General features: G+C 41.1%; 1 protein-coding gene across 3 annotated transcripts in view; it reads right to left on the bottom strand.

Annotated features, from left to right (window-relative positions):
- The window catches only part of NINJ1 (ninjurin 1), a 30,912-nt gene that overhangs the window by 1,135 nt on the left and 7,629 nt on the right, over nucleotides 1-22,148 (bottom strand). For all 3 annotated transcript variants that reach the window (XM_061618190.1, XM_061618191.1, XM_061618192.1), the window contains exons 2-3: nucleotides 13,738-13,969; nucleotides 8,038-8,194 (exon numbers count right to left, since the gene is read on the bottom strand). In XM_061618190.1, the coding sequence (XP_061474174.1) occupies nucleotides 8,049-8,194; nucleotides 13,738-13,969 (378 nt within the window). In that variant the 3' untranslated portion in view covers nucleotides 8,038-8,048. The remainder of the gene's footprint in view (nucleotides 1-8,037; nucleotides 8,195-13,737; nucleotides 13,970-22,148) is intronic.

The raw sequence follows: 22,148 nt of genomic DNA, 5'->3' as shown, positions 1-22,148 counted from the left end.
AGTTTCTAACCCATCAACGTAATAAACCTTAAACAAAACTATGCAGGTAAGAAGCCAGCAGGGGTGTGGGGGCTTTCCAGTGTTTTGCACCGCCTACAGCATGTACGACTATCTGCCTGTTGGACAGAAGTCGCGGGGGTGCTCTCGGTGCAATGAGCTCCTGGCTCTCCGGGAACGACTTCATTTCCTTGAGGCCAAGGTGGCTGACCTGGAAAAGCTGAGGGAGGCAGAGAGGTGTGTGGAGGAGGCCTTCAGGGACGTTATAGCTGTGTCCCACTCCAAGGATGATAGCTCTTCTGCTATCATGGAGAATGATGGTCTCAGGGAAGTAGAGCATCCAGCTGAGGAAGAGGGAAATGATCCCTTAGAAGGGACCCATTCCTTGGGGGATGAGCAGCTATCCTCTCGTGCCAAGGATATATCTCCAGGGGGTGGAGGGATCCTTGTAGTGGGTGATTCGATCATTAGGAACATAGACAGTGGGCTGTGTGATGGGCGTGCAGACCGCAAGGTGTTTTGCCTGCCTGGTGCGAAGGTTGCGGATATCGCCCGTCATTTACATAGTTTGGTAGACAGTGCTGGGGAGGAATCAGTGGTCGTGGTGCATGTTGGCACCAACGACATGGGAAAATGCAGCCGTGAGGTCCTGGAAGCAAAATTTAGGTTGCTAGGTAGGATGCTGAAAGCCAGGACCTCCAAAGTGGCTTTCTCTGAAATGCTACCGGTTCCACGCACAGGACCAGCCAGACAGGCACAGCTTTGCAGTCTCAATGCGTGGATGAGACGATGGTGTCAGGTGGAAGGGTTTGGATTTGTTAGGCACTGGGGAACATTTTGGGACAAGCCGGGCCTGTACAAAAGGGACGGGCTCCACTTGAACCAGAATGGAACCAGACTGCTGGCACTTATAATTAAAAAGGTGGCAGAGCAGCTTTTAAACTGACTGAGGGGGGAAACCCGACAGGAGCTGAGGAAGGTCCGGTTCGGAATAAACCTCCCCCCCTGGGATAAAGACCAAAGAAATGATGAAATTTTAAAAGGGGTAGGCCTAGAAGTAGGCATTGTGAGAGCAGGGGCACAGGATATAAATTCAGAAGAGCAAAATTACCACAGACCAAACCGCAAGTGCCAAAGACACTTGAAGAGAGACACTGCTTACAAGTGCCTGTACGCTAATGCTAGGAGCTTCCGAACCAAGATGGGAGAACTGGAGTGCTTGGTCTTAGAGGAGAGCATTGATATAGTGAGCATAACGGAGACCTAGTGGAATGGAGAAAACCAGTGGGATACGGTTATCCCTGGATATAAACTATATCGGAAGGACAGGGAAGGACGTACTGGTGGCGCAGTCGCTCTATACGTGAAAGAAGGCATTGAATCCAGCAAGCTCGAAACCCCAAAAAAGGCGGACTCCTCCACAGAATTGTTGTGGGTGGTGATACCATGCCCCAGGAGGGATTTAATTCTGGGAACGATCTATCGTCCCCCTGATCAAAATGCTCAGGGAGACCTTGAGATGAGATATGAAATTGAGGAAGCATCCAAACTAGGAAATGTGGTAGTAATGGGTGACTTCAACTACCCAGACATAGACTGGCCGCATATGTGTTCCAGTCATGACAAAGAAGCAAAATTTCTAGATATTCTAAATGACTATGCCCTAGACCAGTTGGTCATGGAACCGACCAGAGGGACGGCAACCCTGGACTTAATCCTCAGTGGGGACCGGGACCTGGTGCCAGATGTAAGTGTTGTCGAACCGATTGGGAGCAGTGACCACAGTGCTATTAAATTAAACATACATGTAAATGGCCAATTGCCTAGAAAATCCAACACGGTCACATTTGACTTCAAAAGAGGAAACTTCACAAAAATGAGGGGATTGGTAAAAAAAAAGCTGAAAAACAAAGTCCAGAGGGTCACATCACTCGAAAATGCTTGGAAGTTGTTTAAAAACACTATATTAGAAGCTCAACTGGAGTGCATACCGCAGATCAGGAAAGGTACCGCCAGGGCCAAGAAGATGCCAGCATGGTTAACGAGCAAAGTCAAGGAAGCTGTTAGAGGCAAAAAGTCTTCCTTCAGAAAATGGAAGTCTTGTCCGAATGAAGAAAATAAAAAAGAACACAAACTCTGGCAAAAGAAATGCAAGAAGACAATAAGGGATGCTAAAAAAGAATTTGAGGAGCACATTGCTAAGAATATAAAAACCAACAACAAAAAATTCTATAAATACATTCAAAGCAGGAGACCATCTAGGGAGGTGATTGGACCCTTGGATGATAAGGGAGTCCAAGGTGTACTAAAGAACGATAAGGAGATTGCAGAGAAGCTAAATGAATTCTTTGCATCTGTCTTCACAGTGGAAGATATAGGGCAGATCCCTGAACCTGAACTAACATTTGCAGGAAGGGATTCTGAGGAACTGAGACAAATAGTGGTAATGAGAGAGGAAGTTCTAGGCTTAATGGACAATATAAAAACTGACAAATTTATTTATTTATTTATTTATTTTATTAGATTTTTATACCGCCCGACTAGCAATAGCTCTCTGGGCGGTGTACAACAGAAAATACAAAATACATCTCATAAAAAGTGCATAATAAATATTACAAAAACGTATAAAGTGCAAAAATCAGATTACATAATTTTTTAAAATTTAAATTAAAATGCCATAGAAAAGAGGCAGGTCTTAAGCTGGCGCCGAAAAGACAGCAGCGTCGGCGCCGTACGCACCTCAACGGGGAGACTATCACCAGGCCCGGATGGCATCCACCCGAGAGTTCTCAAAGAACTCAAATGTGAAATTGCTGATCTGCAAACTAAAATATGTAACTTGTCCCTTGGGTCTTCCTCCATGCCTGAGGACTGGAAAGTGGCAAATGTAACACCAATATTCAAAAAGGGATCCAGAGGGGATCCTGGAAATTACAGGCCAGTTAGCTTAACTTCTGTCCCTGGAAAACTGGTAGAAAGTATTATTAAAGCTAGATTAACTAAGCACATAGAAGAACAAGCCTTGCTGAAGCAGAGCCAGCATGGCTTCTGCAAGGGAAAGTCCTGTCTCAGTAACCTACTAGAATTCTTTGCGTGTCAACAAGCATATAGATAGAGGTGATCCAGTGGACATAGTGTACTTAGACTTTCAAAAAGCTTTTGACAAGGTACCTCACCAAAGACTTCTGAGGAAGCTTAGCAGTCATGGAATAAGAGGAGAGGTCCTCTTGTGGATAAGGAATTGGTTAAGAAGCAGAAAGCAGAGAGTAGGAATAAATGGACAGTTCTCCCAATGGAGGGCTGTAGAAAGTGGAGTCCCTCAAGGATCGGTATTGGGACCTGTACTTTTCAACTTGTTCATTAATGACCTAGAATTAGCAGTGAGCAGTGAAGTGGCCAAGTTTGCTGACGACACTAAATTGTTCAGGGTTGTTAAAACAAAAAGGGATTGCGAAGAGCTCCAAAAAGACCTCTCCAAACTGAGTGAATGGGCAGAAAAATGGCAAATGCAATTCAATATAAACAAGTGTAAAATTATGCATATTGGAGCAAAAAATCTTAATTTCACATATACGCTCATGGGGTCTGAACTGGCGGTGACTGACCAGGAGAGAGACCTCACGGTTGTAGTGGACAGCACGATGAAAATGTCGACCCAGTGTGCGGCAGCTGTGAAAAAGGCAAATTCCATGCTAGCGATAATTAGGAAAGGTATTGAAAATAAAACAGACGATATCATAATGCCGTTGTATAAATCTATGGTGCGGCCGCATTTGGAATACTGTGTACAGTTCTGGTCGCCTCATCTCAAAAAGGATATTCTAGAGTTGGAAAAGGTTCAGAAGAGGGCAACCAGAATGATCAAGGGGATGGAGCGACTCCCTTACGAGGAAAGGTTGCAGCATTTGGGGCTTTTTAGTTTAGAGAAAAGGCGGGTCAGAGGAGACATGATAGAAGTGTATAAAATTATGCATGGCATTGAGAAAGTGGATAGAGAAAAGTTCTTCTCCCTTTCTCACAATACTAGAACTCGTGGACATTCAAAGAAGCTGATTGTTGGAAGATTCAGGACAGACAAAAGGAAGTACTTCTTTACTCAGTGCATAGTTAAACTATGGAATTTGCTCCCACAAGATGCACTAATGGCCACCAGCTTGGATGGCTTTAAAAGAAGATTAGACAAATTCATGGAGGACAGGGCTATCAATAGCTACTAGCCATGATGGCTGTGCTCTGCCACCCTAGTCAGAGGCAGCATGCTTCTGAAAACCAGTTGCCGGAAGCCTCAGGAGGGGAGAGTGTTCTTGCACTCGGGTCCTGCTTGCGGGCTTCCCCCAGGCATCTGGTTGGCCACTGTGAGAACAGGATGCTGGACTAGATGGGCCACTGGCCTGATCTAGCAGGCTCTTCTTATGTTCTTAAGTAAGAGACTGAATTGTAACAACAGGAGACTAGAGAAGAGAAGGTCAGGCCCGGTGCCAGGGATCAGCCAAGTCAGGTAGTGGCCGAGGGCCCCTCACCAGCCTGATCCGGCTGCAGCATCACCATTTACACCTTCTCTGTTGGCCTCCCAAATGCATTTCACTGGCAAGCAATAGTGCCCCTTTTGAAATGAAGCCAAGCTCAGCTCCCATCCATGGTGGCTGCCTATCATTTTAATGTACCAAAATTATAATGCCCCAACTGATAGATCTATGAAATTTATTGATTTCATAGATGTATGAGCCAGGGCATTGCCTTTTGGGTAATTTAAGATGGTGGGCAGCCAGCATGGATGGGTGCCAAGTCTGGCTTCTATCTGAAAGTGCTGGCAACAGGCTACTGAAGCATGTCCAGGGGCTGGTGGAGGGCAGTGAATGGTACCATTGCCAAAGCAGCACTGGTAGAGAAAGCATGTGGCAGGAGAGTGCTGGGGGGGGAGAGAAAGGCTCATAATCTGAATCTAAGGGCCTCCCAAAGTCTGGCACTGGTCCTGGAGAGAGTCAAAGTACTCAAAGCAAGAAATAAATAAAGCATGGTTTTTGTTACAGGGTTTTTTTTTAAAGGAGGAAGAAAATGATACAGAATTAAAGAAGTACGTTCTATTAGAAATGGGAATGAAAGATGGCTTCTTGATCCAAAAAAGGTCCAAGACTACTGTATTAAACTGTGAACACATTTAGTTTAAAATAATTATGAGTTATAAAGCCGAATATAATATGCTATCTGAAATATGATTTCTCTTCCTGTCAGTGATAGATGGCATCAGCAAATATTGGGGCTAGTATTTTGACAAGACAAAGTGACAGAGGGTCTAGGAATTCCATCTTGCCAATGGTCCAAAATAACCTGAACTTGCTGACATTTACTGGTGTGGTACAGGATGAGGGTTTTTCCCCTACTAGGCATTTGATGAAACCTCAGCAAGTCAAAGATTGTTGAGTTCTCAGTATTTCATTAGACAGAATTGGCAACAATTCCTATACTTGAGGCTGTCTATTATTTGGAAACTCCTTCACCTGTTTAGATAAAAGAGTTTGGAGCAAAACTTTCATGCTGGCTTTCTGCCGCAGTCATCCACCAGCAGTGCAGTCATTGATAAAACAGAAATGGCAAATGGTGAGACAGTGACTGGAGCCTGGATGGAGATAGAGGTTGATAGACAGGTTCCATAACACTATCAGATCAGGGGTGAGGAACCTCATGCCCACAGGCCAAATGCATTCTATTTGGCCTCAGGAGTCTCCTCAAGCCACATCCTGAATCAGCCACACACCCTTTCCTGAGGCCTCTTTGCTCACCAGTCCTACTTCATACCCTCCGTATTTCCCCTGGCCAAATGTGTCCTTGAACTCTGATAATGCCTCTTGGCTGCCTGGATGGAGGACAGAGAGGAGTATGTGAGTGTGTGTAGAAAATAGTCCAATGTAAATTTTACATTAGTCATTACACCCGCCACAGCTATGTCCAGATGGGAGTGTGGGCCCCAGTCTGAAAAAGGTCCCCCACTCCTGCTCTTTAATAAACCATTTGGATTACTGAAAGGATAAGCAGCTAAGTACCTTGTTATCTGTTCAGCTGATTGTATTTATTTATTTATTTGTAAAGCTGATACTTTCCACCTGTCCCAACAGTCTTTCTCCAGACCTGTCATTGGCTTTCTCACTGGGATATGTAATGAAAAGACTTTCTGGAGACACCCTTCACAGTCCTTCAAGGGAGGGGCCCAATTTTCACCAGCTCCCCCAAGAGAAAGAGGAGATTGTGGAAGAAAGGAGCCATCCCTTTCCTGTGGACAGTCTCTTTTTCTCTTCTCCCTGGTGCTCTTCCCCTCCCTGCCATGCACCCCATCTGACTTCCTCCCTTACAGTGGTGTTGTGCTTTCTAACAGCTTGCTGACTCAGTTCCTTTAGCATCCTCATGCTTGATCAACTCACTGCCTGCTCGGTGTTTCTGCCTTTATCCTGTTTTTGGAAGAGCTAAATGTGGAGCATTGGTAGGAAAGGAGTATTGATGGAGAGAGTAAATTTCCATCATGATTTCTCATATGACCAAGGTACTGACTTAGAGCCTTTATAAGCACAGAAAAGCATGGGATGGTGCTTTGAGGCATATCGCATTTTTAAAATTGTTATAGTAAAGGGGAAAAAACCCAGACAGCTCTAAGCTTCCACAAATATCAGAGCAAACTGTGGTTCAGAATTTCCTAGGTTGGGCTTCCTGTAGAGGAGATGAAGTGAAGTGCATGTGGAACAGGGGGAAATACTGTCCTGCCTAAAAACTCTGCATATCTAGGACATATAAGGTTACCTCAGAATTAGTCTTTCATATATTTAATACTTACAGATGTGGTTTAAGATAAATCCATGACTTCATTAATAAGTCATTTTTTTACAATATAATGACAGTGGACAATAATTTTACTGTGCTTTCAGTCTTTAGGTGCACTGAACAGAATAAACCTGTTCCTGAGGGAACGCCATTTACGACAAGAGGTGCAAAAAGAGGGACCTGTAAAACCACAAGTTATTCTTTTTGGCATTCTAAATCTTTATCCACATCATGACGCATTAGCTGCATTTGGACATAATGCTAAACTTTAACAAGCCTCTGGCTCATAACCTGGTGAGTCTGTGAAGAGATCAGAAGCTTTTGCTTACATTTTCAACTAACTGCAATTTGTTGTTATGGATGAACTCAGACAGACTGTAGTTAGTCTTAACTATAGTTTAGAAAAAAAAGCTAACTTCAAAATGTGGTTTCTGATCCTTGCTTGCTTCCCTAAACCTACAGACTAATCACCATTCTTTGTTTTGTACATAAAAAGAAAGCATGGCTAGATGAAAATGGAAGGGAAAACTTCCAATCTCTTCAGATTGGAAGCAGATTGGAGAGAAGCATACAAGCCGGAGGTGTGTGCACGTAATGATAAACCACATGTCTACCATGGCGCCAAATCTGGCCCCGCACACTATCTTGAGGAAGAAACAGATGAGAAGGAAATACAGGCTGCTCCATTCGAGGGGGGGCAGGGTCCATCAGCACCTCACCCTGGGCCCCTGACCTAAGGAATAACTCTTCTATGTTCCTCAGACACAGAGGACAAGCACCCAGTACTGTCCCTATCCCTTCCACAGTGTAGACGTTGGTACTTGCAGACTTGGACAAGAGCCCTTTAAATAATCACAGTCACTCAAGAAAAAGAGGCCGACTGCAGTATACTGTAAGCTTTGCCAGCCTACATAAAGCTTCAGATTGCCCCAGCTCTTGGTTGAGACAATACCTTCCAAACGTCAGCCAACAGGGCTCACTGGGAACTGCCCAGGATCCTGACCTGTTTAGAGAGATTTGCCTTTGCCTGACTTGTTCTGTTTCTTGCTTCCATCCTGCAAGTTCTAGCAGAACAGGACAGCATGAGAACTCAGCCAATATTATGTTGGTGCTTCACAGTATATACAAATGAAGAAATCGCATTAAGCCTTTCCATGCATGAAGAAACTGTAAACTAGAAGCATATAAACCACCCATAGTCTGGAAACCATATTATGGATAGCAACTCACCTTTTTTCAGTCTACAGTTTTGAATTCGATGGCTTCTGAACTCCAAAGGCAGTAATAAAGACATTCACAACTACTATAATAAACACCAGTCCAGTTGTAACATTATTGAGGAAATCCAACTTGGCATGTTTTGCAGGATTATTAAGGTCATACTTGACTGCAAGAGATAAATAGTGAAAGAGATGGTATTACCACTGAGAAACAATTACATATATAGTAAAGATTTATTATTATTATTATTTGACTCCTGTTAACTACTTCAGAAAAAATGGGCTCAGACTTGCCATAATGCAGGGATGAATGGGATGGTTTGAGTCCATGATGGTTTGATTTGGTTTTGGCTACCATTAAACTGTATGAGCTAGAAACTATTGTCAGAATTGTATTCTAGCTACAAAACTGTGAGGATATGGTTGGGAGAAACTGATATTGGCTTATCACCACAGTCTTCTCTCATTTTTAACTGTTTTGGCTGGCTTGTAAGAAAAGCATAGAAAAAGTTCCAGCTACATAGATTCTTTGTATTTTATATATGCTACTTTTCAAAGTGCCCTCACCTGTTGAGACAGAGGGAAAGCAATGTGAAATATCTGAAAATAATGTAAAATTGTATAATTTTAAATTTAGACTTTTAATAATAAAGTTTGCAACAGATATGAACCAGGCTCCAAAAAAGCAAGTCGTGTCTAACTGAAGGTAATGGTTTTTACATAAGTGAAGCCCATGTATCACTTGCAAGTCTTTGATACATGGCATTTGGTTGAACAGGTGTAAATGTTTTCTGTTTGTAAAAAATAAAACAGTAGGAAGAAATGGCCTTCAGCGAGCTTATTTAGAATTCTAAGACAGGAGAGAATAGGAATTAAACTGTTACGGAGACATTTTAACAATCAAAGCCTACATCTAAAATAGTACTGCTTCTAGTAAAGACAATAACTGGATGATGGAATGATAAAATATTACTTTGTTTGCAGAGTTTTCCTAATTCATTCTAGATCAGGAATGGGAAACCTCAGGCCCGGGGACTGAATGCGCCCTCCAGGCCTGTCTATCTGTCTCTCGGTACTCTCCAGAGGCAGTGACTGGCCCAAGGTAATCCAGTGAGCTTCATGGCTGTGTGGGGATTTGAACCCTGGTCTCCCAGGTCATAGTCCAACACTGACCTGGAAGAGGGGCAGGGAGGGGAGGAAATTGGGTGGGTGGGCACTGGGCAGAGGGAAAGCCCCTTTCCTTTCCAAAAGGAAAACATTGTGAACAGTACTATTGCTTTTCAGCATTTCCCCCACCTTTTTATCTACAGCAGGCACATGTAGCTTCCCACTCAAATTTAAACCAAAGCTGTCCCTGGCCACATCCACACCAGGCCTTTATTTCTCTTTAGACAGTCATGGCTTCTCTCAAAGAATCCTGGGAAGTGTAGTTAGTGAAGGTGCTGAGAGTTGCTAGGAGACGCCCTGTTCCCCTCACAGACCTTTAATAAGAGCAGCTGACTGTTAAACCAGTCTGGCCACTGGTGCTCTGTCAGGGGAACAGGAGTCTCCTCTCAGCACCCTTCACAAACTACACTTTCCAGGATTGTCTGGGGGAAGCCATGACTGTCTCAAGTGAAATCAAGGTCTGGCCTGGGTGTGGCCCCGATTAGGCAAGCCCAGCAGCTGGGAGTCTGGCTTTTAGAACACTGACAGTTGGTTCTTACTGAGCATGCCCGGCATTATCATTGAGTTCCAGCCAAAATTTCTTAAATTAATTAAAAATCAGCCAGGCATTTTTTAAACTTTTAAACTGCAGAAGATGAAGGTCAGAGTATGGGGCAAGGTCAGTAATAGAATTACAGATACTCTGTGAACATGGCTGATGTTTAATGAATTTTAACAGATTATGGGAACTCTGACAGAAAGAAGTCCAAAAGGGCTCTGGGTTTCCTCCCCTTTATTTAGACTTTGAACTCTGTATTTTCTCTCTGACTGTTTTGCTTGAAGGCACATAACAACAACAAATGACAATTTAGAGGGTTGTTAAGCAAGCATTTCTGAGTTCAGGACTATAAGTTTTGTAAGGTTTTGTTTTGAAATGAGCTTATGGGAAGCACAGAATGGCATGGTTTTTTTTTCCAATTTAACACTGCGAAATGTGAAAAATCCATGCTGGCTATAGTATATAGCCACTCTTGTGGCTATATAATAAATATTGCCTTTCAAAATCCCCTCACCTGTTGAGAGAGAAAAAGTAATGTGACGTGTCTTGAAATAATGTGACATGACACATGGAAATGGACTGCCTTCAAGTCAATCCCAACTTATGGCAACCCTATGGGTAGGGTTTTCATGGTAAGCGGTATTCAGAGGTGGTTTACCATTGCCTTCCTCTGAGGCTGAGAGGCAGTGACTGGCCCAAGGGCACCCAGTGAGCTTCATGGCTGTGTGGGGATTCAAACCTTGGTCTCCCAGGTCGTAGTCCAACACCTTAACCACTACACCACACTGGCTCTCTTGAAATAATGTAAAATTGTTTAATTTTAAATTTATATTTTTTAAAATAAAGTTTAAAGCAGATGTGAACCATGATCCAAATACCCAATTGAGTCATGTCTAATTGAGGCATAGGTGGGCTCACAGAAATGTCTTTGCTTTCTTTCTTTGAACAGCAGACTTCCCGTCCTATATCACTAACTACTTTGCAAACTCCCCAGAGTTTCAAAAGCAGTATGTTTTATAATGTGAAGGGCTGTGTGAAATATGTGTCGAAAAATCATTTTGGCACGCAGACCTAATCACATGGATCCTGACCGTAGGTCCTTCTTCGTCTTTCCTCTCAAACGACAAGAACTAGGAAATGAAAGCAAGAAGTGCAAACAATCCAGAGTGACCAATATGACACAACACAATTGAAAGTGCTGACATAGCTGCTAGATTTCAACATTAAGGTATTTTTCCATGAGGTGGGCTGCTGGTAAAAAGAAACCCAGAAGCAGCTTATTGTACAACTCTCTGTGTTATGCATTCAAAAATCACCCAGTTTCAGAGGTGACATATATGTTGATGATTCACCAGCACTGGGGGTGTAGAACTTTTTTTTAAAAAAATGCAGCATTGCCTATTAACAAAGCCAAGTCTAGAGCTTTCAGAAGGAATTACAGTAATCTTATTTCATTATTATAGCTCTACACAGTAGAGCTAAACTTGAAACCATTCTTAAGTACAGGTAATGTTAAGCATTTTATTATAGTAATCCAATCCCACTGTCATTTCATTCTTTTCACTCTTCAACTAGGAAATGAAAAGGCTGTTACAGTTACTACAGAGTCTTCTATTCTATAGAATCAATAGGATGAATGTCTAGTGTCACCAAAAGGAGAACTTCCACACATTTACAATGCAAATCGGAACACTTCATTCAGAGTAATCTCTTAAAAAAGAAGTGTGATCTCAGCACAAAATCCTGGCATTTTAGGACAGGTTAACATTTTAGCTCATTTCCCAACAGGAACAAAGCAAGTAAGTTTATGTTTTCATTTTTTGAATAGAACAAGCTGCTGTTGTAGCATGGTAATATAGGACACCGGATTGAAGGATTTAAACCTCTCCAGGCTCTCACAATTTAAAAGACGGATGGGGTGGAGGAAGGAAATAGTCCTACCGCTAAAATACAGGCTTGGAATCTGGCAACAGAAGCTGCTCTGACAGCCAGGTCACAAGGGGTACAAAACATCTCTCTGGTTACTGATCTGACCACTTCCTTCCCTCCCTTTCTGCCTAAGATTTACAGACCTACTAACAAGCCACAGGCTCTGGCCACTATATCCCAAACAAGGCCTCTCAACATCATTGTGTTAGGTGGGGAAAAAAAGAGACCAATCATCTGTGCTACCCTGAATCAAGAAAAATCCTTCCTAAAGGTGAATACTGAGACTATCGCAGTACCAATGGCTTCAGGTTCTCAACCACAACCCTCTCTTTTCTACCAAGAACTGAATGGGGGTGCATTTGTCAAAGTGAAAACATCTCTCAGGGCACATTTTCTCCATGAAATGCTGGTGCTATGCACATTAAATCCCAATGAATATTTTCCACAGTATTTGTTACTTATTTAAGGTAAAACCACCTTTTACAGCCAAGCCCTTATAAGGTGCTTTTTCTCATATAAACATAAAATATAAAATCACAACTTTTGATAAAAAACACATCTGGCTGAAAATAGACTTGCTGTTCTGCAAAGAGCTGATGGGGGGCATAGGGGGCTGCATGAGAGAAAGAGAATTGTCAAACTGTGCCTCCTCTCATTTTGCCCTTGGAAACATTTAGTTTAGAGACTACTGCTCTGAGCAAGTTTGGAGCTAAACCAATGGTCCACAAGGTGTCTGAGAAAAATTCTTGCCTTCTCTTCAACTGACAATCCGACAAGGAATGGGGCTACATCTTAAACTACTTTTCTTCCTAAAAAATTGACCCATTGGGAAGGGATGGGGCTACCTCACATTTACACTTGCTAAACAGATGAACATTTGTTTCATTTCTATGTGAACCAAGGCTTTTAGCATAGCAGCTACAGTAATTTTGAACACTGTTTCTATTGAAGTAAGACAAGCACCTACAATCCTCATCTTTTGTCACTGTTTAAAAATGTTTTGTTTCACTTTCTCTTGTTTTAGAGAAGGATTTTTTTCATTTGCTCTGCATTTTATGATTTTGTAATATTTGAATTTTATTTATACTACTGTATTTTTCATGAGTTGGTGGTTAATATATATTCTTATAAATAAAAATTAACTGATATCTATTGTTGCAAATGAGACGTTTCATTTAGCTGCTTTCAGAAGTACCTTGGAACATTTTGTATAGAAAATTATTTTAAGGTTGATCCCACAAAATGAGAAAGATGTCCAAGGAAACCCTTTTTTAAAAAACATGAACCTATTTTGGTGAAAACTTGTGAGCTATACAGTTGCAAGTCCTTGGCATACAAAGCTACATCCACTACTATCATTTCCTAAACCTTGGATGACTTGCTTTTGAAATGTTTATTTTGATTCCTAGAAAAAGCATAGTGTTACAGTTTTTTTAATGTTATAACACAAAAGAATACTATTTATATATCTGAGAAAATGACAGAGCAGTTAAAATACTCAGTATGACTTCCTGGAGAAGAAAAGTATAGTTCAGGCTACATAAATTCTGGGTTTGGAAGGACAGTTTCTATATACTTTCTGAGCTAAAAAGTATTCCTCAGAAACAAATGTCATAAATGTAGTCTACCTCTTTTCCACAACACGAATGGTAGAATTTCAGGAAAGCTTTCAGAAAAGACAATATATTTAGTATATATTATTTTGTAACTATTTCATGTTAATAACTCCATGGTTAGGTCAGCCTTGCAAATAACCCAGCAAAAGTTACAGTAGTATGTGCACAGGTGCACATGTACATCCTATTGTTGTCTGATGGAAGCCTATTTATAACTTTCCATCAGCATGAGAGACACAACCGAATGACCATTATTACAGGAGTCTCTTTAGTTGAGGTACTTCACATTCCTCCCCCTTCCCCGAAACAGGTTCCCACAGTATAGACCAGGGCATGGTCTCATGATACACATCATTCAGCAATTTTGCTGAAGTTTGTCCCTAGGTCAATGCCCGGATGAATACTATAAACAACATTGCTATGGCACAAAATCAGCAAAAAGTCTTGTCACTATACATACCGAGGAATATTAGAAGCACGCCTACTGCAATCTGCAGTATAAGCGAGATGCTGATCAGGGCAATTAGTGGAACATAGAATGAGAAGGAAGGTCCTTGTTCCATGACGGCTTTGAGCTGGGACGCATTGGCCATAAGCAAGGCAACGTCCAACATACTCTCTGCTGCACTCTTCTTATTAGCATAATGGTTCATGTTAATTTGTCTGTTTCTCTGTAGCCATTGTTGTTGAGGCTGAAAGGCAAAATATTTCAAGTCATAAAAGAGTAATGATTTAGATAGCATTCCAGAAGCGTGGTCAGAGTGTGATCATCAAAACCCTGTTTAATATTATCACGCTTATATCCCACCTTTCCTCCATGGAGCTCTAGCTGGTAAGTATGGTTCCCTTCCCTCTCCATTTTAAACTCACAACAACCCTGCAAGATAGGTTAGGCTGAGAGACTGTGCCTGGCCCAAGATCACCCAGCAAATGTCACGGCTAAATGGGGATTTGAACCCTGATCTTCTAGGTTCTAGTCTGACACTTTAACCACTACACCACACTGGCTCTCATTATCAATAGAGGTTATATCCTTGTTTAAAAGTAGATTGCATGGGAAGCAAGTTGCTCCAGAGTACAGTCTAAAGCAGGGGTAGCCAATGTAGTCCAGATATTGTTAGACTATCAACTTCTAGCAGCTCTAGACAGCTTGGACAATGGCCAGGAATAATGGGAGCTATAGTATAACAACATCTGGAGGGCACCATGTTGGTTACCCGTGGTCTGAAGGCACAGAATACATTTCAGCTGTGCAAACCAAGAGGGCCTGGCTCTGTGCAGTGCCAAATGGGAAACCACATACAAGCCCTTCTGTGTTCCCTGGAAGGAGAATGTGAATTAAATACAGAATCCCAAGTGGACATTGTTGTATCAGGTAGGTCTCCTTGGCTATTTTTTAAAAAGATAATCTTACAGTAAATTTAAGAAATAGCATTAACTGTTTAAATGTTAAGGTGTGTTCATTCGAGTATTAGATGCCCAATATTCTTGTTTCAAGCCTAAGGAAATTATGTTCTAGGACAGTGGTTCCCAAACTTTCTTCCCCATGGGCCACTTGTAAATTGCCGAGGGTCTTGGTGGACCACTTAATGATTTTTCTGCCTATTGTAGCAATTGTAATGAACTATGCTAGATACTGTATGATATTTAATTGATTTTATTGCTTCTTTTATTTCTTCTATACTGTGTTTTATTGTGTTACAATTTAAATTCCAAAGAAGAAATATAAGAAACAATACAAATACAATTAAAAATCAATATGACTGTTTAACATGATGGATGTACTGTCCCCCACCACAAATTCACAGACAGACCACCTGAATGAGGCTCGTGGACCACAATTTGGGAACCCTTGTTCTAGGATGAAAGGCAGTAAGATGTACATATGTGCAAAGATTGTGGTTAAACTGTGGGAAGTGTGAGCTTCAGAACTACCTGAGGACAGCAGTATGTTTCTCAAAGGTTTTTTAAAGCTCTTTATTACCTGGAGTTCTTTTTTAAATACACCAAGCATGTTCCACCACAGTAACAGATTCTATTTTATGAAGTTATATGAAGGTTTACTATCACTTACTATGGTTTACAGTAAGACGTTAAGTAGTGAACTTTGCCTTTTCAGATATCTCCTGAAATCTTCCATAACTTATACAGATTCTATTACAACAGGTTTCTGAAGTGTCAAACATTGCACTGCAGAGTTATGATACTGAGCATAAGTAAGCTGGTAGCTAGTCTGTTTCTGGGCCCAATTCAAAGTACTCACATTAGTTTTTAAAGCCCTAAATGACTTACGCCCCAAATATCTTAAAGACCACCTCCATCCCTACTGACCTTCTCGGGTGTTAAGATCTGCAGAGGGAGTTCTCTTATTAGTTCTTCCACCCTCAAAAGTGTTGGTGGCCCACAGGAGGGATTTCTTTGTTGCAGCACTTAAATTGCAGACCTCCATCCCCACAGAGGTGTGTCTTGCATCTTTGCTGTACAACTTTCACCATATTTATTTATTTATTTATTTATTATTTGATTTATATCCCACCCTTCCTCCCAGCAGGAGCCCAGGGCGGCAAACAAACGCTAAAAACCACTTTAAAACATCATAAAAGTAGACCTTAAAATACATTAAAACGTTAAAACATTTTTAAAAAGCTTTAAAAACATCTTCTAAAAAAGGGTTAAAGACATATTAAAAAAACATATTAACAAGCAATTCTAACACAGACACCATTTGGCAGATAAGGTATTTGGTTTTGTGGGACTTGCCTCTTTTGCTGTATTTATAGTGTTCTATTTGATATGGTTTTACTTGTTTTACAATTATAATAGTTTTATTTATTTTTATAATTGTATATTTTATTGTTGTAACCAGTCCTGAGAGCTTATGATGAAGGGTGGATAAGAAATGTTAGAAATAAACAAATTTATTCTAGGGGAAAAAACTGCACAAGCATCTTACAGTCCTCTTGGGACTGTACCACTTTAGACTCCAGGTGGCACATCACTGCCATTGTCATATACTATTCCAGCACATGGGAGGGTGGATTGTGCTACTAAAGGATGCCCCCACCCTGACTTTCATCTCTGTAGGGAAAGTATATTTTTTCCTACAAATTTTCTTTTTTAAAAGTACAAGCAGAACACACACACTAATCATACTCTTCAGTGTCACAAGCTCAAAACAGTTAGCATTTCCATTCCCATGCAAGTTTAGCCACTAGACATCACATCAGGTGCTTATGCAGTTACTTGCAGACCCACAAAAATTCCAGGCTAGTAAATGTTTTCTTCAACCTTATGAATAACTTCCCAGTCTCTTCCATGACAGCAAGCTTCCTAAATGTCTCTAACACCTTTGCAGCTGAACCATGATTTAAATAAATTACAGAGAAGAAAAAGCTGTATGAAGCAGCACCAACCCCTTCTTCAGTATAAGTAAACCAAGTCATTTTTCTAACCGCATGCAGGAGATTTTGTTCATTCAAGCATTTGCCCCACTAGAAAGCTTGATGTTTCATTTTGAGTATCTAGTTCAAGAGACAAAACAAATTCCACAAGTTTGGCTCCAACTCACTCTCAGGACATCCCCTCTCATGAAAATCAAAACAAAAAGTATTGGATAGTTTGCTGCTTGAGAATTGCAATGCCAGATTTTGGGATCAAGAGGCCACTGATGGATCCCCTTAAGCACCAAGGTCTTGTTCATAAAATGACAGCATTACCAAGGAAAGTGAAGCAAATAACATCATGTGCCTTTGGAAATTTTATCCAGCTCCTTCTGACCTTTTTCACTGTGTTCCTTGTTAGCTTCTGGGTCCTAGCATCTACTCCACTTTGCTGCTTTCTAGAACTAGCCATGTCTGCTGGCCTATATTTGCTATTGATCACTGGAGTATCCTTTTCCTTTCCTAATGTCTTGACATTTGTTTGGAAGAAACTGCAGACTGGGTCACATATGTGTGCAAATGATTAATATGGAAAATGAATTCCTACACAGGGTGGAATTAAAATTAAGTTAAATGAGACTTCCTGCCTGAGGCCAAATGACAAAGGTTGCCGCCCTGGGCTCCTGCTGGGAGGAAGGGTGGGATATAAATCAAATAAATAAATAAAGGTCGATCAGACGCTTCTGCTCACAGGCCATCGCTTCTCTGCCCCTATTGAGCTTTATACAGGACAGCTCCTCAGTATGAGTGGAAAGAAAAGGAACTATAGAGCTTAACATGCTTCTTGTTGCTTCTTAAAGATAGTGTATGATAGCCAGCTAAGTTATACTTAGAGCAGACCCATGGAAATTAATGGATTAACCACTTATGACCATTTATTTCAATGGACCTACTCGCTGTATGACTAGCACTGACTATAAAAAGATATTGTGGGCTTCACCAGCACACCACCAACCTGCTTGAGGCAAATGCTGTTTCCCTCTCTGTGCCACAGCAAATGCTCATGGGAAATGGGTCATCTGATCCGTTCACCATGAACAGGATGTTGGTGAATAAATTTCAGCTTACCAAGTGAAAAGTCAACATGGTGATACATGTAACCATCTAGTAAGCTGGTTATCCGTGCCACCACATATCAGGTATAGATTTGTATTAACATGGAATTGGTATAACAATGTGTGGTGATTTTGGATAGCAGCATAAATCAGTTTGGTATCTTTTCTATTGACTTCCAATATGCTCTTCTCTTTTATTGTCACTTTTATTTGAAACTCTGAATTGGGGGGAATTCCCCCTGAAAAACATTACTCTTTAGTATTGCTGCAATAGTGTAATGTCTGATAAGATGATATTTGGAATTTCACAGTATGACTCATGCTTTTCAGTTTACAAGAACCTCCTTTCTGCACAGAGAGAAGTTATTTGCCAGTTCCAAAACATAAAAGCAGTCAGCATCACACACTAATGGAAAAAGATGACTGAATCAGGAAAAAAATGTCACTTATTTTGGAATATATATTCTGTATACAGCTTGAAAGTCAAGTAAATGATTAAGTAAATGAGTTGGAAAATAAGTCAGCAAACTAATTAGGGAGTGTCCTAGAGGCTTCTGAGGGGGACATTACTTATTACTTTTATTGAATCCTGCATTGGATATATATAAAGAGTAGCCCAAATTGAAAGTGCCCTTGTCCACAATCAGGAATGGATTAGGCAGAGTGAGGTGGCAGATGCTGGCCAGTTGGGGAAAAGACAATGCGTTGGTAGACAGAGCTGTGTAGGCCAGAAGCCTTTCCTACGCCCTCTAAAATAATCTGCTACCCTTAGCAGGATAGTATCCTGTTGCCAGTGTTGAAATAACATCTGACTGCTAAGCTTGTCCGCTTCTGTACATGGAATGGGGATGACACCAGCTTGTCCTTCATGTCAGGCAGCAATATGTCTTGGCGAGGTAACTGAAATATCTAGACCCAAAAACATTCATATATACTACTAAGATACATACAAAATGTGGGGCTTATATTCATCCCACTGTCATGTGGCAAACACTGGCCATGGAAGAGCAGAATCTCATTAAACATTTCAAGCCTGTGAAGAATGTGTGGAAAATATAGTGCTTTATTCATACAACAGTAGAGCTTTAGGAAGTGGACAAATTCAGTTGTTATCTTGTTGAATAGGAAGAGGATGCACAATTTATCTTGTTCCATTGTTGTCTCTCGTGAAATAGATTTTGCAGAGTTTTGAAGCATTACAAAACATTCACAGCAGTGTGACGAGTGTGAACATGGCAGACAACAATGATTCTATCAAGCCACCTTTAACTCCCTCAAAAAGTTTCCTCTCTTTCCTTAACCTTTTTTCTTGTTAATGCTGGTCAAATAAAATTGTTTTATTTATTTAGAACATTTTAAGTGGTCCTTCATAATATAAGTCTAGGTTTCTATCAGAAATATGTATTTCTTATGTGTTATTGGACAAGCAAGCATACACTGAATATCTTTTTATACAGCCACAAGAGTGGCTGTATACTGTAGTCAGCATGGATTTTACACATTCCGCAATGTTAAACTGAAAATACCCCCCATGCCATTCTGATCCTTCCCATAAGTTCATTTCAAAGCAAAACCTTACAAAACTTATAGTCCTGAACTCAGAAACGCTTGCTTAACAACCCTCTTAACTGTTCATGGTGATACACAAAACAGTCAGAGAATCAAGAATTCAAAGTGTAAAAAGAGAGAAAAACCAGACCGCTGTGGGACTTTTTTCTGTCAGAGTTCTCATAATCTGTTGAAATTAATTAAAAATCAGCCATGTTCACAGAGTACCTATAATCCTATTACTGACCTTGCCCCATACTCTGACCTTCATCTTCTGCAGTTTCAAAGTTAAAAAAAAATGCCTGGCTGATTTATAATTAATTTAACAAATTTTGGCTTGAACTCAATGATAATGTCAGGCATGCTCAGTAAGAACCAACTGTCAGTGTTCTAAAAGCCAGACTCCCAGCTGCTGGGCTTGCCTAATCAGGGGGCCACACCCCAGCCAGACCTTTATTTCACTTAAAACAGGCATGGCTTCCCCCAAAGAATCCTGGGAAGCATAGTTTCTGAAGGGTGGTGAGAGGAGACTCCTATTCCCGACAGAGCTCCAGTTGCCAGAGTGGTTTAACAGTCAACCGCTCTGATTTAAGCTTTGTGAGGGAAACGGCATCTGCTAGCAACTCTCAGCACCCTTCACTAACTACACTTCCCAGGATTCTTTGGGGGAAGTCATGACTGTATAAAGTGAAATAAAGGTCTAGTGTGGATGTGGACAGGGACAGCTTTGGTTTAAATTTGGTGGGAGGCTGCTATATGTGCCTGCTGTAGAATAAAAAATTGGGGGAAACTCTGAAAAATAACGATACTGTTCACAATTTTTTCCTTTAGGAAAGGAAAGGAGTTTGCCCAGTGCCCACCCACCCAATCCCCTCCCCCCTCCTTGCCCTCCTCCTTCCTCCCACCCCTCCCCCAGGTCAGTTTCACCTATCCTAAGCATGATTGCATAGGAGTAAATCCCACTGAACTCAAAAAGCATGCAAATGATCAAACCTGCCCTCCCCTCCTCCTCCTCCCTCCTATCCTCTCCCTCTTGCACCTTCCCTCTCCATTCCTTCACCCCTCTCTTCCCCTCCTCCATCCGTTGAGCTCAATAAGTATGCAAATGATCAAACCTGCCTTTTCTCCCATGACCTCCCTTTTGCCCCTTCCCTTCCCCTTCTTTCACCCCTCCCTTGTTTCTGTTATTTGGGCTGATTGCAGGTGTTGCCATTGTTTGGTATTTTAAAAATATACGTGAAATAGGAATAGTTTTGTGGTCCTATTTCTTAGCAGAGATATAAATGCAAGCAGCGGGATGAGAACCAACCAGTCCACCCTTTCCCTTAGACACAAATAATTACAGACACAATCTTCTTAAGTAAAAGATAATGACTGTTTACTCAAGTCCTTTCATACGTGCAGGAAACATAGGCTCTAGCTTAGATGAAATAAAAAGAGTCTCAGTCCATAATAATGGTCATCTTGGAGAGGAGCATGTGCATGCTTCACTCTTCTCAGGCTGAATGGAGAATATGCAAGAATCCCAGACAAAGGAGGAGGAAGACAAAGCCAGGTAACCCCACCCTTTAGGAAGTTACATCACTGGTAAACAGGTACACGGGATATTTCCCAAAATATCCCTTAAAGGGAACATGCAAGTTTGCTTATTCTAACAGCCACCACTCAGCATACGCTCAGAGGCACATGTTACCAAATTCTTCCAAGCTACACAGGAAGTGGATTGGACTGTGAAAGACCAACCCAAATGGTGTTTGCATTTTGACCAATTTGTAGGGCAGTACAATATCTCAAAGAGGAGGTCAGGTCTCCTGCTCCCCTGGTACATTCACTATAGCTGCCCAATTTCCCTGCTTTTTAAAGTTTGATAGAAATATCTATGGGCTATAGGTACATTCTTAAACTGCAAGGTTTTTTGCCTATTAGTGAATAAAAACTGAGCTCAGTCCCAAGAGGAACAATTGTGATATATATAGAACACACACAAACATTAACATGATGAAATGAGATAAAATAAAATGCAATGCCACAAGGAATACAGTGTGGTACAAAGCATACTCTTTTTAGGACGTGTGGCAGAGGTGGACACCTTCCTCAAACCTATTTCCTAGAACAGCAAAATGTTTTCATTTCTGGTAAGACTTGCTTGCACCAAAGCTGTTGAAGCAGCAGGGGAAATTTGAGGAACATGTTACAGGGAAGATGCCACCTCTCTTGACTTCCAAAGCAACAGCCAACTTTAATCTGAAAGAAAACATTTTCCACTCCACAATGTGGGGTCCATGTTGGCATTCCAATTATAATTATGATTAGCAAATGTACATTTTAATACCAATGGCTTCTCTGCAGGTTTATACATCTTGTTCACAAATAATGCTTTTGGAACCAAGAGGTCTACGGAATTATTTTACTAGTTTCGAAATTGTGGTCTCTGTGGTTTGGTTCTTCCTTGTCCTCTTGTTAACTTCATTGTTCTTCTAGAAGTTTTACATGTGTAATCATTTTAAAACAGTATTTTAACCTTGGCATGTGGCTGGGTATTATTCTGGTTAGTATCTTATGCTCTGTTCCCACCAAATATATATTTTCTAAGAGGATAGAATTAAAATAATTTAATCTCATACAATTAGCAACTGATGCTTCAAAACCAGAAATAAATGCATTGATTTGAGCTATTCACAGAAATATGTGCAGTTAATGCACAAGATTGCATATATCTATACTGTATCTATATAATATAAGAAACATGGCTTAGACTGGAGGGGAGGGATCTTTGTTAGGTAGGTAGGAATTACCCCACCTGACTGCCCCAAATCCCACTACTTTCT

This window comes from Rhineura floridana, chromosome 3, assembly GCF_030035675.1.
Source record: "Rhineura floridana isolate rRhiFlo1 chromosome 3, rRhiFlo1.hap2, whole genome shotgun sequence".
Classification (NCBI taxonomy): domain Eukaryota; kingdom Metazoa; phylum Chordata; class Lepidosauria; order Squamata; family Rhineuridae; genus Rhineura; species Rhineura floridana.
Note: the sequence above shows the minus strand (reverse complement) of the source record. Positions and strands in the feature narration are given on the sequence as shown.